Here is a 17,437-nt window from a genome sequence, read left to right as displayed (position 1 = left end):
CAAACCATCTGATCTTGTGTAGTGTTGCGTAGTGAGGTGCATATATTAAGAAATACAGCAGTGACATGTATAAACATTATTTAATCGTAGACTGAGATAGGACTGATGGGTCTTCCTAGTTATATATCTAGATTTAAGTTATCATAAAGATAAATTGTAGGTTAGACGGAAACGACTAATAACAATGTATTAATTAAATAATTTAAAAAAATTATATGTGGTCACCTAATATAATAATTATACGATAATTATATTTGTGATTGTTTATGATTATTGTTTAAATAGTCGAAATAGAAAAAATCCCCAAGTAGTTAACGATGAGTTTAATACTTAGAAAACGCATTGTTATCGAGTGTCTTATCAAATTTAGCTATTGTACTTTTGTAGAATCTACTTTTATAATAGTCATTTATCATGTCTCATAATTTGCGAATTTTACGCTATATAATAATACGAATTATTAACGCATTATATACTACTTCATAACTAAAATAAATATAAGTTTGCATGTAATCGTACTTTAGTAAACTAAATAAATGTTGTTGGTTCCTGATTACAAATTATTTACTATTGCTAAATTTTAGTAAGCACAGATTAAATTAGAAACGTATGTGGAACTAATTGAATTTAGATAACTTATTAAAAAAAGATTTTTGCATGCGAAGGGCAGCACCAAAACTAAATAAAGCGTTGATAAATAGTCCAGACATTGTGTACGATTAATTTCAATAGTTAGGGAGTGTGTAGCGACCTTGAGGCATGTCAAACTTTAGGTCTTATCTATTATATTTTCTATATTTTATTTAATATTAGTAAATAACATTCATATCATGTCGTCACTGTTTTATTTCGTCCTACATCCATTCATCTAGCCATTAACTTCCAAAAGTGGTTTACCGAGTTCCTTTTGTGGTCGTACTAATATAAATGACGCCGACAGTTCAGGTCGCTTAAAAGAGGTTGTAATGCCCGAAATTGTAGATAAAATCGATGGAATGCTATTGGACGATCAGAGAATGAAAGTGAGTGAGGCAGCTGAGGTAGGAATCTCAAATGAGTTGGTTCACAATTAATATGAACATTTGGATATGGAAAAGTTGTCCGCACGATGGATGCCGTGATTTATTTTTTATTCGAAAGAGCGCAGTTCCGAGGGGGTCCCATTGGAACCAAATTAGGATCAAATGGGGGACGTGGGGGAGGGGAATTTTAATAGTGGGAAACGCTCAAATTTCAAAAGCACTTTGAAAGTGTTCACATATTTTTTAACTAAAATAATCAGATATTTATGTATGCTATTGCTGAGCTGATGTGAGGGAAAATCGGAAGTCGTTCAGTACAAAAGCCATTGTTTGTAGGCAACTGCTTCTGTAGTATAATGGTTAAAGCGTTTAGCTCCCAAACGGAGGTCGCGGGATTTTGGGGACAATAATTTTTTGTTGTTGTTTCGTTAGAACATTTGTCAAACACCTAGGCTAGGTAGCGGAACCCTGTGCCTGAAGCGCTCCTTATTTACAATCATTGTTTCTTTATTCCTATTTTTCCTCATATACACTGCGACTTTAGTTAGCCTACCCTTTGTAATGTTATATAAAATAACTGCATAAAGAAAATTGAATCGATTTCAACAAATAAATAAGGAACTCACTAAAATTTAAAAAATAATAAAAGTTATATTTTCAACACAAATATAATTTTATTATAATATATGTATATAATAATCGTTGTAATAACGAAATAAATATAACCAAAAACCTTATTTAACCTATCTAGTACCGTATTGTATATTCTACAATACACACAATTTAGCTTAATATCTAGCTAAACCTATTTATCTATTTACAATATTATTTTAACTACTACCAACTGATTAGTTTGAACTCGGTGCCGAGCCCAAACAATACAAAAATAATAATGTGATTTTGTGACATATACAAAAAATTAAATTGCTAAAAAAACAAATCACTAATATAGTATATTATTGCACGAGTATAGTATACTATTCTAATCCACCTAATTAACAATTCTTTATTAAAGTAATGTATTTTACTTTCATTAGAAAGTAAGATTTTACGTTTATCTTTAGTTCAAATCTAAGTTTCGTAGGGCGCCTGTGTTTGTGCTTAGTAACGGTTATTTAAGTGACGGTATAACAGATGCCCATTTTACAGTGAACCTAAACTCTAGTGAATATAAGTATACGCAACCCGATACAAAGACCGCCGTATCTTATTTCTTAATTACTACCTTCTCTTGACATACTATCTTGTATTGATATTGAGTCATTAAAAGTTATCTATTTTTATTTTGATTTTATCTTAAACTTTATTTTGATTGAAAACCAATATAAAAAGACAATGATAATAAAAAGAGAACATAAATAAAAATAAACATTTTTCTTTTGGAAATAACAAAATAGATTATAAACAGAAAAATTAAGAATGGCGACGCATACTGTATCAAACTAATCACCTATACATTATGGTACAAGTGAACAGTCGACCATAACACATACCTCACATATAAAATGGACTACCGTAATAAACAAAAAAATCGATGGAGGAGCTTAGATGAATAGATCGCCCGAAAACGAACTGGAATTGGTGACTATTGGTTGGTGACTTCTCAGAAAAAATGGAAACCAGTATACAATTAAGCCCTGAAAAAGTCGGGAAAAGTTTATCGGGTAAAAGTTATGAAACACATTTACGACCTACTGAAAATTATCACCAATAAATACACAATAAAAACAATGAACTCTGAAACCACCAAAATCGATGCGGAACATACAATATTAAACATCGCACTACAAAGAAACCATTGCCAATGTTCTATACCGTCATAAACACTAAAGAAAATTATTTATCTGTTTATCTATTTATGTGGTTCTCGTCGATGAACCATAGCCTAGCAGAGTAGCATTTCAGAACATATGAAGCTTAAGATAGACATATGAAACTTATGTTCATTATTTATTTAGAGTTTCTTTTAAAGAAGAAATGATGTTTGTAAATTTTTAAAAGTAGCATATTTTATCATTTGCAACCAATAATTTGTCGATCTCTAATACGTGCTTTCCACAGAGAAGGATGAATACAAAACAAAATGAAATTTATTATTAATAAATAATAAATTTATTAATAATAAATAATAAATAGAATAATAATAATAATAAGAATACCGACACAACAACCATGGAAAACACCCCTATTTCCCATTAATAAGGGTTTCAGAAGACTGCCATCTTTCATATTAATTAGTATTATTGTATTTTGTAATATATCTCGTTTGGTTGGTTAGTAGTATGCTAGGTTTCTAGGACTCTAATTATCAATAAAATTAACTTCAACATAGATCTCAAAATGTTGTTAAGGTGCATATTTAATTAATATTCGTAGTTGCCTTTACATATGGCAAATTTTTGGGTAATTTTGCATTATGTTTCGCTAGGACATTTGGGACTCCGTGGGTTCATTACGGGACAATGTGATGGATGTGGACAAGTCTCTCGGCGAAGTTTGTATCGTTAAGAAAATGTGTATAATAATAAGTCTCATGTTGAACATTTTTTTGAAAAATTATTTTTTTTTAAACTGTCTGGAGATCGTTAATACTATTCAAGGTGACAGTTGTTACAATATATTTTATGGTTTAGATATACAACATTAGCATATTACTATAATTTCAGTTCTACCTTTTATACAGAAAATTTACTATTTCTGTTACTCTTATTTAAATATATAAATTTTGAAGAAAGAAGTTATTATTTAATAATAGTTTAGTTATTATTTGATAAACATAACCATTATTAAGTTTGATATTTCAAGATTGATTTGATTGATTGATTTGATTTGATTTACAAGTTTTTCCTCTAACTTGCAGTGATAAACGCTTCTTATAATAAAAATACCTAATGTATTGATGTTATCAAAAATGACACCGACTTGAGACAAATATTAACATTATTCTTTGTGATAGTGAGCGAATCTTATACGAATCGAGTCAAATTGGCTTTTTCGTATGTGTCACTGATGACGCCATCAAAATATATCTAGAAGACTTCTTTTAATTTTGTATGCATAACGTTAGTATCTGCTTCATTAATATATCATCAAAATTTGGCTCATGTTAGTTGAAGAAGTTATATAAATATGTTAAAATGCCCTTATAAATATTAACATTTTTGAAATACAGACATTGCTCCATAAATATTATTTTAAGCACTTTAGGTAGGGTTTATATTTAATTCATTTTAATTTTGACTAATATGTTTATATTATTATTCATTTATTTATTACATAATATTATTTCGACATTGGTGGTATGTGGTGTAGGATTTCTTGCGGTACATGCTTGTGGCGGTTCTTTTAGGAGGGTGCTATTATGAGTAAGGGTCATGCGTTTTACTGGCCAACTTTTAGGTCTTCTGACTATATGAATAATGCAAGTCCCCTATTCTTTTTTTGAATAAAGCAGTTTTAATGTATATCAATATTTATTGTATTTTAAATCCTTTCACATTTTATAACTTGACAAGAACCCATGATTGGTTCTATTAGTTTGACGAAACCCTTGGTATAGTAGCAAAAAAACGCTTTTGAAATGTTGAGGACGCATTCCTTGGAACCACCTCGTACTTACTGCCTTAATATATGGTTCATATTTGCTTTGTTGTAATTATTTAAAGTATATTTTAATATATGTGGTAAAACCGCTGGAGTATTTTCTTTCTAGCATATAAATACACGAGTATATATCACATACTTCTTAAGATTTAAATCAAAGCTAAATTGCATTGCATTGCAACTTCTGTAAAGTTGTTTTTAGAATTTTCAGCATTGCATTGTTAAAATTTTTCTGGAATCAAGACTTAGATAAAGCTAAAGTTAATAAACTTTCTAATTATAAAATATTTTCTAAAAATTCAATTCAATATAAAAGCGCATTAGATTACTTATTATCATTTTCTATAGCCCAATTATTTTGTTTACGCATCTATTAATTTTGGTAGTTATCTTCTTAATTAATCAATTTTTGGCATTGAACGTTCTAAATTGAAATTCTGCTGCGCAAGCCATCATTCTCTAGAATTACACTCTTGTCGAGAATTTTCGATCCTTTATCATAAGTATAACTTTTCCTGTAAACTGCCTTAAATAAAGGTACATATTCAAATGTATAAATAAACAAACAATAAATAAAGCATTCAAGAAAACATTTAACAAACAACAAATACACTCTGTGATGTCGCCACAAATATAAACATTTTTAACGTTCGGTATTTTGTTTACGAAAGTTAACGAGTTTTATTTTCCATAAAACGCACTCACTAATAAAATCGGTAATTGTATTTATATTGTAGTGTATTTTAAAACCACAGTTATTTAAAATACTAATTATAACATACATTAACATCGGATTTTTGAAATACGAATATGCAGTGATAGAGAAAAAGGCGTAATGTTCTTTTTTCATCATGGCCGTGGGAACCCCGAAGATATAAGATCTTGAAATTTGGACAGAACACATCGAAATCCATAGATAATGCCCTGCTTATATAGATAGCGATCAAACGGCAGTGATGTTGAATTAAAAAGGCCCGTTTCAGAACCAGTTAGCGTTAAATATTGACGAAAGATTTAGAATCCGTCATATAGCGACCTTGTAGAATAGTAATGTAGAAAATAACCAAACATTTTATCCTAAATGTTGAACACATGCGGGGTGCGAGCAACGACGACTAATAAACGATAACGAAAATTTGCCAACCCCGAGGCGTTGATATCGGATATCATTGAAGGGTCATTCAGTCATTGAACGTCATTTATTTCAGACGTGCCATCATCGACCACCACATGTATTGCAGGTTCTATTTTTATTTAATACCAATAAATAAAGGTCACATCAGGTAACAATCCCTATTTTATTTTATCCTATTTCCATTAACCGAGCCATAAAGTCATTTCTGCATTAAAAGGATCCATGATAATGAATTCAAAGTCTTAACTAATATCACTAGAAGAATATAAGCTTACGTTTGTACAGCAGGATACAGAATGATTGGAACAATGCAGCTTAAACAGTATGGTACTATTACTCTACCTGTGTAAGAAAAATTGATCTAACAACTACTTACACAATATATGATACGATAAATAAGGATCGATAATTCAATAATTCAGTAATGTTAGGTAATAATAACATGTAATAATACTGACAACACTACAAGTAATAACTCTCGGTAATTGCACGTACTGAATCAAAATCTCACATCCGGAAAGTTTCATGCAGTCACTGTCACTTTCTGAGGCGGTTCATCAAAATGGAAGGTCTTATTGTAGACAATGCATCTTCTCACATATCCAAAATTACTTGAATATTCTTGTCGATCTGTATGTCTAATGTAATAATTTGTTGCCATACCCTATAACAATTCAATTGGATTGAATATGCGCTCAGGGGAAAGAAGATGTAATACTCGATGGCCATATTGTTCAAACATTACTTGATCTACCGATTTGATATATTCAGGCTTATTTCTACAAAAAAGAATACGTAAAACATAATCAAGCATTTCATATATATATTTAGCGAGTAACAAATTGAAATAGTTCATGTTTTAGTATGGTTTCATGTGAGTTTCCTGTGATATGCTATAGCGACTTATTGCTTGCTTTACCATTCCCTTATTGGGATCTAGATCATGTATTTGTTGCACATGCTTTGAGAAATATTGACAATGTTCCTCAAAGATTTGTTTTGCGGAAAAAAATTAGTTCCGTTTTTCAAGGTCCTGATTTTATATCTCTTGTTATTTTGCACGACAATCAATGAAGATGTTGAAATGGCATTTTCAATCAGTTCGTATAGTAGTCATATCTGGAAATAGTTGATTTATTAACTGCTAAGCAATCTGAAAGTTATTTAGGGATTTGAGTTATATTTTTCACCAATAAGTCCTACAATTCATTATCTTCGAATTTTTATTACTTATATTATTTCACGCTTTTAAATTGTCACCATATCAAAAACAACAATGAATTCAAAAATGCAATTTTGAGCTTTCCATAATTTTCGAAGTTCATCGCTGGTAAAAATAGATCTAGTCACCTAATTTATCAATTACCATTGTAATTACAATTGTTTTTGTAATAAGTTTGCGGTTATTGTTGATATAGTCGACAAAATCCCTAAACTGCAGACGAGGAGTTTAATAATTAAAAAAATTCAATTATTTTATAGTGTCTTATCAAATTTAGCTATTATACTTTTGTAAAATCTAGTTTCATAATAGTCATTATCATTTTTCATAATTTTGTAATATAACGCTCTAACAGGTCAATTGAAATGTTCCCGACCTGACACATAGATGGCCCTACTAGAATAAAATCCATAAGTTTTCTAGTTAGCCCTAACTCTCAAAAGATGCGTGTATAAATTTGCCAACTGTCGGATCATTAGTTTGTGAATTATAGCATTTTGAGTGAAGCAACTTTTGTTATTGTGAAAAAAATGGATAAAAAAATTCGCGTGTTAATTATGCTTTTTGAAGGAAAAAAATACAGTTGAATCAAAAACTTGCCTTGATGCTGAGTTTCTGGGAACTGCTCAAGGAAAATTAACCATCAAGGATAGGTATGCTAAGTTTCGATGTGGTGAAATGAGCACCGAAGACGGTGAACGCAGTGGACGTTCAAAAGAAGCTGTTACCAATGAAAACACTAAAAAAATCCACAAAATGCTTTTGAATGACCGTAAATTGAAATTGAATGAAATAGCAAGTACTTTGAAGATATCAACTGAACGTGTACATCATATCATTCACGAATATTTGGGTATAGGAAAGCAGACACTCTAAATATATTAACTGGACTGAAATTTGGCTATAAGAAAGCTCTGTGCAAAGTGGGTGCCGCGCGAGCTCACTTTTGATCAAAAACAACGACGAGTTGATGATTTGGAGCAGTGTTTGAAGATGATCAAGCGTAATACACCCGAGTTTTTACGTCGATATGTGACAATGAATGAAACATGGCTCCATCATTTCACTCCGAAGTCCAATCGACAGTCATCCGAGTGAACTGCACACGATGAACTCGCTCCAAAGCGTGGGAAAACGCAACAGTGGGCTGGCAAGGTCATGGCGCCTGTATTTTGGAATGCGTATGGAATAATTTTCATTGATTACGTTGAAAAAGGAAGGACCATCAACAGTGACTATTACATAGCGTTATTGGACCGTTTGAAAGACGAAATCGCCGAAAAACGACCGCGTTTGATGAAAAAGGAAGTGCTGCTTCACCAAGATAATATACCGTATTACAAGTCAGTGAAAACGATGGCAAAAATCCATGCATTGGGCTTCGAATTGTTTGCTCATCCACCGTATTCTCCAGATATGGACCCCAGCGACTATTTCCTGTTCTCAGATCTCAAAAAAAATGGTCGCTGGGAAGGACAAATCGTACTTCAAAAATGGAATCGAAAAGTTGGAGCGTCGCTATAATCAGTGTATCACCCTTGAAGGGATTTACGTTGAATAAAAAAAAACTAATTTTGCCAAAAAATTTGTTTTACTATGGTAGGCCGGGGACTTTTCAATTGACCTGTTATAGTCATTCATTGAATTATATAATCACTATATTATACTAAATTGCCAAAACAAATAATATAATGCCTGGAATTATATTTTAGTAACCTAAATTTCTAAAAATAGTTAATTTCTTTTTCTGTATATCTGATGGAGCTTATCCAAACTGAAGATTTTAGATTAACTGTAGACCATGACTATTTTCATATTGTATGTTTTTCAGGCTTGTCTCTAAACATAAAACACAAACATTTAATATATATATTTAACGGGTGACCAAACACTAACTCAGCTCCAGGAATAAAGCCATGCCAATTTCGATCATGAATAAATATAATCTGCAATAACTTTGGAGAAGAGCACTAAACCGTTTTTCCTTCTAGTTCTTCTCCAGTTTTGCATCCTTTCCATTCTTTATCTCCCCTTCAAAGTCCTCTGTAATCCACTTCTCTTGGAGGCGTAATTATACCCGCGTCCATTCCTTCCCTCATAATAACGTTCCAATTCTAACTGTTGATTGCTAAAGTTCCTGGGAGTTGCCAGCTGTCCTGGAAGCATCACATCTACTTAAAACGCGCTGGTCTAGAGACATTTAAATGCTGCGTTGGCTATATAATCGGTGCATAGGTGCAGACTAGGAAACCGTACTTAAAATATCTTCTTCTATAATCCTTCCCAAGCTAGACAATGGTTCACTTCTGTTCGCCGTTGTGCTTCAACTTACCTCAAATCCCTTGATGCCATTCAAAATACTGCAATTAGAATATCGTTGGGTGTTTTTCGCTCTTTCGCTGAAATTAACTTGTGCAGTCGTACGGATTTTCTTTCATTGAATTTTGCTGTGAGATCGCTTGCTCTGCCATCTTCCTTAAATCCGATCTCCATTCATCCTACTACTCAACTATCTCTCATATAAGTGCTGATCTCTTTTCTAGGGCTGAAGCTATCTGTTGTATCTCCTCCCTAACCACTACCCCAATTTCCCTCTTGGCTCCTCACTATCCCCTTTCTAACCAGATCCTTATGTCAATATGTCTTTATAAGAGAGAACATTGTCCTTACCTTATTCGTTCGAAGTTTTGTGAACTTTTCTAATTTTACACTGGCTGCAAGCACATATTCAAAGAATAGCTAAGCCTTATCGATTCTCGAAATACCCTCGAATATTTCCTGGAACAGATTTCCAACCATCCCCTTGTCACCTATTAACTGTCAATAATTCGTACCCTCTCTCTGAATGGCTACAGGACAATCGGCAGCCTCCTTTCCCCTCCCCTTACAAATATTTGTATCCATACTGACCTTATCCCATTCGTTTCGTCTTTCAATAAGAAAGAGGTACAACGTCGTTGTACCGAGGAGGCCAACCATAACGAGATCCTCGAAATGAAAGCTAATTTTTTCTCCTGTTTTCGTGTTCCTTCTCTTAGTCACTATGCCGTAACTCTGAATGGATTCAGATAAGGTCATGTCGCTTCTCGCATGGCCACTTAGTGACTTCGAGCCTTGCTCACTGTGAGTTTTGTCACCTTGCCCTTATTTCAGTCTAAGTTGTGTAAGTGTCGTTGACAAATATCCACTATCACTTCGGTATGGGTGCTAGGGTGTGTTGTCTGGTTATAGTATCTACTTCGTTATGGTTGTGTTTGTGATCTTGTATTTTCAAATTGTATAAACACTATTTATACTTTTAGCCCCCCTGCTTGTGATATTAATTTTATTTTATTTATTAACTTCTTATTTTATATATAGAGTTTATGTCTGTCCCCGTCCCATTTATATCCACACCGTACAGTTGTATAGCCGCAAAATATTTATCAAAGCGACAAAAGCATATTTCCAATGAATTATTTAAAAATAATATGACTGAGAAACATAATAAAATATTAATCTAACTTTTATTTTTGTCCATCAACTTTTGCTGTCTTTGTCTTTGCCTATCCATATCCCGTTTAGATACATAAAGTGAAGTAATAAATCTTTCTTAATTTTATTATATTCATACAAAAATTATGTTCCTTTAAAAGTAATGTCACAAAGTTCCACAGACCACTTTGTGGGTTAATTTAGAACCATTTAAATTCTATGTTTCCTAACAGTATATGCAAGTTTTCTACAAATGCTTTCCAGATTAACAGTTCTCTGAAGTAATTATGTTTAACAATGATTTTATTGGAAAAAAATATTTTTTATATATTTCATTAATGTAATTATGAGCTAACTAAGCGCTAACATCAAGGTGATCTTGATTCATCAGCCCCTTTGAATTATTGTAACTGTGTATTCACCCGCTCTCAGTGCTTATATTAATATTAATTAAATTGCACTGCGCTAAAAAATATTTGTAATAAAACTGCAACTTAATATTACAATATCAATACTTATCTCTTTAAAGCATTTTACTGACAAGAAGAGCCCCATTTATTTAATCTCTGTTCTATGTAATCGTCTAGAGACGCAATCAGTTATTAACTAGCACTTATAAATTTATCAAAACAAGCGCCATAACTACATATGCCGGTTCATTACCTCTAATTATCATCATTAAAGTTTTGAATAATTTTGCAGACATATGCCAATAGAGTCCACCAAGACAAACTCAATTTTATAGACTGATTTGGTTACTTTTTACGACTCATCAGGCAACGTTGGGTTTATTTTTTAACTAGAGTAATGTTAATTAGTACAATGAAAAGAAAATATCAGCTCATAGTTTAGAAGGTTACGTTTTTACAAATAGAATTTGGCAATATACTCGATGACATTTATGCTTTGGCTGGATAGAGCTGGATGACTATACGTAGAATTTTCTGTAGAATGAAGTATTTTTTTAAAATTATTAACGATACTTATTTGGTTCTCGTCGAATAATCATAACCTAGAATAATATTATTTCATGTACTATGAAGATTAAAATAGGTATATAGATTTTATTATTTTAATTAGAGTCTATGAAATCGAACCGAGTCATTTTGGGATTAGGATTTTTAAATCACCAAAAGAAACATGTTTTATCATTTGATAACAATACAATAGTTTATCGATAATCAATACGTAGTTTTCATATAGAAGCACGACATGAATGAACTTTTATGAACTATTTGGGAACGAGTTTATTCATGAAATTAACTTTTTCTTTCAAGGTGTTCAAGTTGCTTAAAATATACGATTAAAAGGATAGAATAACGCTAACATTTGGGACGGCTTCAATTAAAGCTAATAATTAGCAATAATGAATAACAAAACATAGTTGTAATAAATTAAAAGATTCAGTTGAACAAATCAAATAACTAGCGGTTGGAATGTATATATAAAATATTAATACCTATTTAAAAATGAGATGTACATAAAACGAACCTTAATATAAAAAATTAATAGGTTAATTTGCTAATAAAAAATTATAAAGGACCAATTAAATATATCTCATTGATAAGATAAGTAACACATTGTTATTCGAAATATTAGAAATGTTGTCGATTAAATATTTTTAAACGAAAAATAAACCTTTACGACTATATCTATATTCTTATGGTTTGCTATATTAACTATACGAATTTCAGCGTTTTTTAAAATTATATTGGATAAAAAAAATTCAATATGAAAATCAAATAAGTCTTATAAAATGCTTTAGAACACTCAAAATTTTCAGATAAATATATTTTATCTGCTTGAGGCTCTCAAAGTAATATTATAGGAGAAAAGTATATAAAGAGCTAAGCAAGTTATTTTGCTATCAGTCTGATATCAATGAATCTTTCACAATGTATTCTAAATTAATAATATGTATACTAATTTGGTTCGCCTATTGTAAGTAAATATAAATTGAGATATAAAAAAATAAAACTAACAATTACTCAGATAATACAGTAATGGCAAATATGTTGCAGGCAAGCTAATGGTTGCAATAATGGATCATCATCATATTCGAAAGGATATTAAATTGGAAAATGGAGAATTGCCAATATATTTCCCAAACAGTGACAGAAATATTATTAATAATAAAGAAAATGTAATTAAATACAATAAAAAAACTAATTCAAATAGAAATCAAATAAGCGATATAAAGGAACTTATAAAAGTACTGAGGATAGAAATTGATGCAAGGGAAATTCAAAATAAAACGACGAAGGATACTGCTACTGGTGATAAGAGAACTGAAGCAAAAGCAACGAATGCCGTAAGTAAGCTATCTGATACAAACACGAAATCAACTATAAATATCACGTATATCCATCGATTTACACATATTTTCAAGACCATACTAAATGGTTCATCAACCGACGGATCCACCATAACAGATAATACGCCAACCGACGGATCCACCATAACAGATAATTCGCCAACCAGCGGATCCACCACAACAGATAGTTCGCCAACCAGCGCATACACTACAACAGATAGTTCGCCAACCAGCGGATCCACCACAACAGATAGTTCGCCAACCAGCGGATCCACCACAACAGATAATACGCCAACCGACGGATCCACCATAACAGATAATACGCCAACCGACGGATCCACCATAACAGATAATACGCCAACCGACGGATCCACCATAACAGATAATACGCCAACCGACGGATCCACCATAACAGATAATACGCCAACCAGCGCATCCACCACAACAGATAGTTCGCCAACCAGCGCATACACTACAACAGATAGTTCGCCAACCAGCGGATCCACCACAACAGATAGTTCGCCAACCAGCGGATTCACCACAACAGATAGTTCGCCAACCAGCGGATCCACCACAACAGATAATTCGCCAACCAGCGGATCCACCACAACAGATAGTTCGCCAACCAGCGGATCCACCACAACAGATAGTTCGCCAACCAGCGGATCCACCACAACAGATAGTACGCCAACCGGCGGATCCACCACAACAGATAGTCCGCCAACCAGCGGATCCACCACAACAGATAGTTCGCCAACCAGCGGATACACCACAACAGATAGTTCGCCAACCAGCGGATCCACCACAACAGATAGTTCGCCAACCAGCGGATCCACCACAACAGATAGTTCGCCAACCAGCGGATTCACCACAACAGATAGTTCGCCAACCAGCGGATCCACCACAACAGATAGTTCGCCAACCAGCGGATCCACCACAACAGATAGTTCGCCAACCAGCGGATCCACCACAACAGATAATTCGCCAACCAGCGCATCCACCACAACAGATAGTTCGCCAACCAGCGCATACACTACAACAGATAGTTCGCCAACCAGCGGATCCACCACAACAGATAGTTCGCCAACCAGCGGATTCACCACAACAGATAGTTCGCCAACCAGCGGATCCACCACAACAGATAGTTCGCCAACCAGCGGATCCACCACAACAGATAGTTCGCCAACCAGCGGATCCACCACAACAGATAGTTCGCCAACCAGCGGATCCACCACAACAGATAGTTCGCCAACCAGCGGAACCACCACAACAGATAGTTCGCCAACCAGCGGATCCACCACAACAGATAGTTCGCCAACCAGCGGATCCACCACAACAGATAGTTCGCCAACCAGCGGAACCACCACAACAGATAGTTCGCCAACCAGCGGATCCACCACAACAGATAGTTCGCCAACCAGCGGATCCACCACAACAGATAGTTCGCCAACCAGCGGATCCACCACAACAGATAGTTCGCCAACCAGCGGATCCACCGCAACAGATAGTTCGCCAACCAGCGGATCCACCACAACAGATAGTTCGCCAACCAGCGGATCCACCACAACAGATAGTTCGCCAACCAGCGGATCCACCACAACAGATAGTTCGCCAACCAGCGGATCCACCACAACAGATAGTTCGCCAACCAGCGGATCCACCACAACAGATAGTTCGCCAACCAGCGGATCCACCACAACAGATAGTTCGCCAACCAGCGGATCCACCACAACAGATAGTTCGCCAACCAGCGGATCCACCACAACAGATAGTTCGCCAACCAGCGGATCCACCACAACAGATAGTTCGCCAACCAGCGGAACCACCACAACAGATAGTTCGCCAACCAGCGGAACCACCACAACAGATAGTTCGCCAACCAGCGGATCCACCACAACAGATAGTTCGCCAACCAGCGGATCCACCACAACAGATAGTTCGCCAACCAGCGGATCCACCACAACAGATAGTTCGCCAACCAGCGGATACACCACAACAGATAGTTCGCCAACCAGCGGATCCACCACAACAGATAGTTCGCCAACCAGCGGATCCACCACAACAGATAGTTCGCCAACCAGCGGATCCACCACAACAGATAGTTCGCCAACCAGCGGATCCACCACAACAGATAGTTCGCCAACCAGCGGATCCACCACAACAGATAGTTCGCCAACCAGCGCATCCACCACAACAGATAGTTCGCCAACCAGCGCATACACTACAACAGATAGTTCGCCAACCAGCGGATCCACCACAACAGATAGTTCGCCAACCAGCGGATTCACCACAACAGATAGTTCGCCAACCAGCGGATCCACCACAACAGATAGTTCGCCAACCAGCGGATCCACCACAACAGATAGTTCGCCAACCAGCGGATCCACCACAACAGATAGTTCGCCAACCAGCGGATCCACCACAACAGATAGTTCGCCAACCAGCGGATCCACCACAACAGATAGTTCGCCAACCAGCGGAACCACCACAACAGATAGTTCGCCAACCAGCGGAACCACCACAACAGATAGTTCGCCAACCAGCGGATCCACCACAACAGATAGTTCGCCAACCAGCGGATCCACCACAACAGATAGTTCGCCAACCAGCGGATCCACCACAACAGATAGTTCGCCAACCAGCGGATACACCACAACAGATAGTTCGCCAACCAGCGGATCCACCACAACAGATAGTTCGCCAACCAGCGGAACCACCACAACAGATAGTTCGCCAACCAGCGGATCCACCACAACAGATAGTTCGCCAACCAGCGGATCCACCACAACAGATAGTTCGCCAACCAGCGGATCCACCACAACAGATAGTTCGCCAACCAGCGGATCCACCATAACAGATAGTTCGCCAACCAGCGGATCCACCACAACAGATAGTTCGCCAACCAGCGGATCCACCACAACAGATAGTTCGCCAACCAGCGGATCCACCATAACAGATAATACGCCAACCGACGGATCCACCATAACAGATAATACGCCAACCGACGGATCCACCATAACAGATAATACGCCAACCGACGGATCCACCATAACAGATAATACGCCAACCGACGGATCCACCATAACAGATAATACGCCAACCATCGCATCCACCACAACAGATAGTTCGCCAACCAGCGCATCCACCACAACAGATAGTTCGCCAACCAGCGGATCCACCACAACAGATAGTTCGCCAACCAGCGCATCCATCACAACAGATAGTTCGCCAACCAGCGGATCCACTACAACAGATAGTTCGCCAACCAGCGGATCCACCACAACAGATAGTTCGCCAACCAGCGGATCCACCACAACAGATAGTTCGCCAACCAGCGGATCCAGCACAACAGATAGTTCGCCAACCAGCGGATCCACCACAACAGATAGTTCGTCAACCAGCGCATCCACCACATCAGATAGTTCGCCAACCAGCGGATCCACCACAACAGATAGTTCGCCAACTGATGCATCAACAACGAAGTCTACTGCTGGTAGTACTGATGGTACAACCACTTCGAGCTCATCTAGTACCACTTCTACTCAGGCACCTGCTACAAAATTTCCTATGCCCACTGATAGAAGTTCCAGGAAAATGCCGTCTTTCGTTGGAATTTTTATTATTATATTTTGTAGTATTTTTCGTTTGATTGGTTAATTGATTACTGGTATATTATGTTAAGACTCTTGGGTATTATGTTTATTATTAAAAAAATTAATTCCAGTACAGATCTAAAATTTTAGTTAAGGGAAATATTTAGTTACAACTCGCAGGCGTCTTTAAATCGTTCACATTTTTTGAGGTTATTTTATATATATCATTACGGCCTTTAAGTACGCTGTACGTGTTATTCGGTAATATGTTTACAAACTATATTAACAGAAATTTAACTTTAGGTAAATTACGGGAATTTAATTATTGAAAATTGAACTGAGTAACTGAGTTGTTTGTGGGTTTCAAGTTATCGTTTTTCAGGGAAATTTGTATCTTTAATAAACATTGTATGATAATTGTCACCTATGTAATCCTGCTGAACAAGTGTCCTTTTTTATGGATAACCAGAAGCAACAGAGACGACACGTAGCATATAATAAAATATTAATTTAATATGACGAAATTTTTATTAATTACCCGTTATTTTATTTATATATACTTCTGTAACTATAATTTTTATTATTATTATAATTAGAAGCAATATTTATAAATATTACAGTACAATGGTATAGTGTTTAATCTACATGGTTAGTCCAGGTCGACCTCTAGAGGTATCATCGCATTTCAACAAATTGTCGGTACTATCAAGGTGTCTGTATCCCAATATACCTGGCCTAAGGTACCCCAATGGCATAATCAACTTCAAGCACCACCTTGACGCGGGAATAATTATTGAAATCACGACTCCCCGCCTTCGAAATGGAAAATTCAACGACAAGTGTAATCAATGAAAATCCAAATCAAAACAACTCAATGATGGTGTTACACGGAAGGATCGAAGGATAAAGGCCGTCCAAGACATGAACAAGGATACTTTGGAGAGAGGCTGGAATGAATAACAGATCACCTAGTTAGAAAAGCACCGCAGGAATATAGATTCCATTCATCCCTCGCGAAGAAAAGGCGGACAAAAGCCAAAGAGAAATGAAAGAGACATCGGGTAGCCGGCTCAA

At 35.7% G+C, this 17,437-nt stretch overlaps 1 protein-coding gene across 1 annotated transcript; it reads left to right on the top strand.

Moving 5' to 3' along the window:
* The first annotated feature begins 12,329 nt into the window (after window positions 1-12,329).
* On the top strand, window positions 12,330-16,877 carry LOC143201216 (uncharacterized). Its single transcript, XM_076412138.1, has 2 exons — window positions 12,330-12,397; window positions 12,478-16,877. Exons 1-2 carry the CDS (start codon window positions 12,352-12,354, stop codon window positions 16,425-16,427), a joined length of 3,996 nt encoding a protein of 1,331 aa, XP_076268253.1. The 5' UTR covers window positions 12,330-12,351; the 3' UTR covers window positions 16,428-16,877.
* Window positions 16,878-17,437: the final 560 nt, after the last annotated feature.

The sequence above is a fragment of the Rhynchophorus ferrugineus genome, unplaced genomic scaffold (assembly GCF_030347505.1).
Source record: "Rhynchophorus ferrugineus isolate W39M unplaced genomic scaffold, kcgeb_rfMv2 rfM8, whole genome shotgun sequence".
Classification (NCBI taxonomy): Eukaryota; Metazoa; Arthropoda; class Insecta; order Coleoptera; family Curculionidae; genus Rhynchophorus; species Rhynchophorus ferrugineus.
Note: the sequence above shows the minus strand (reverse complement) of the source record. Positions and strands in the feature narration are given on the sequence as shown.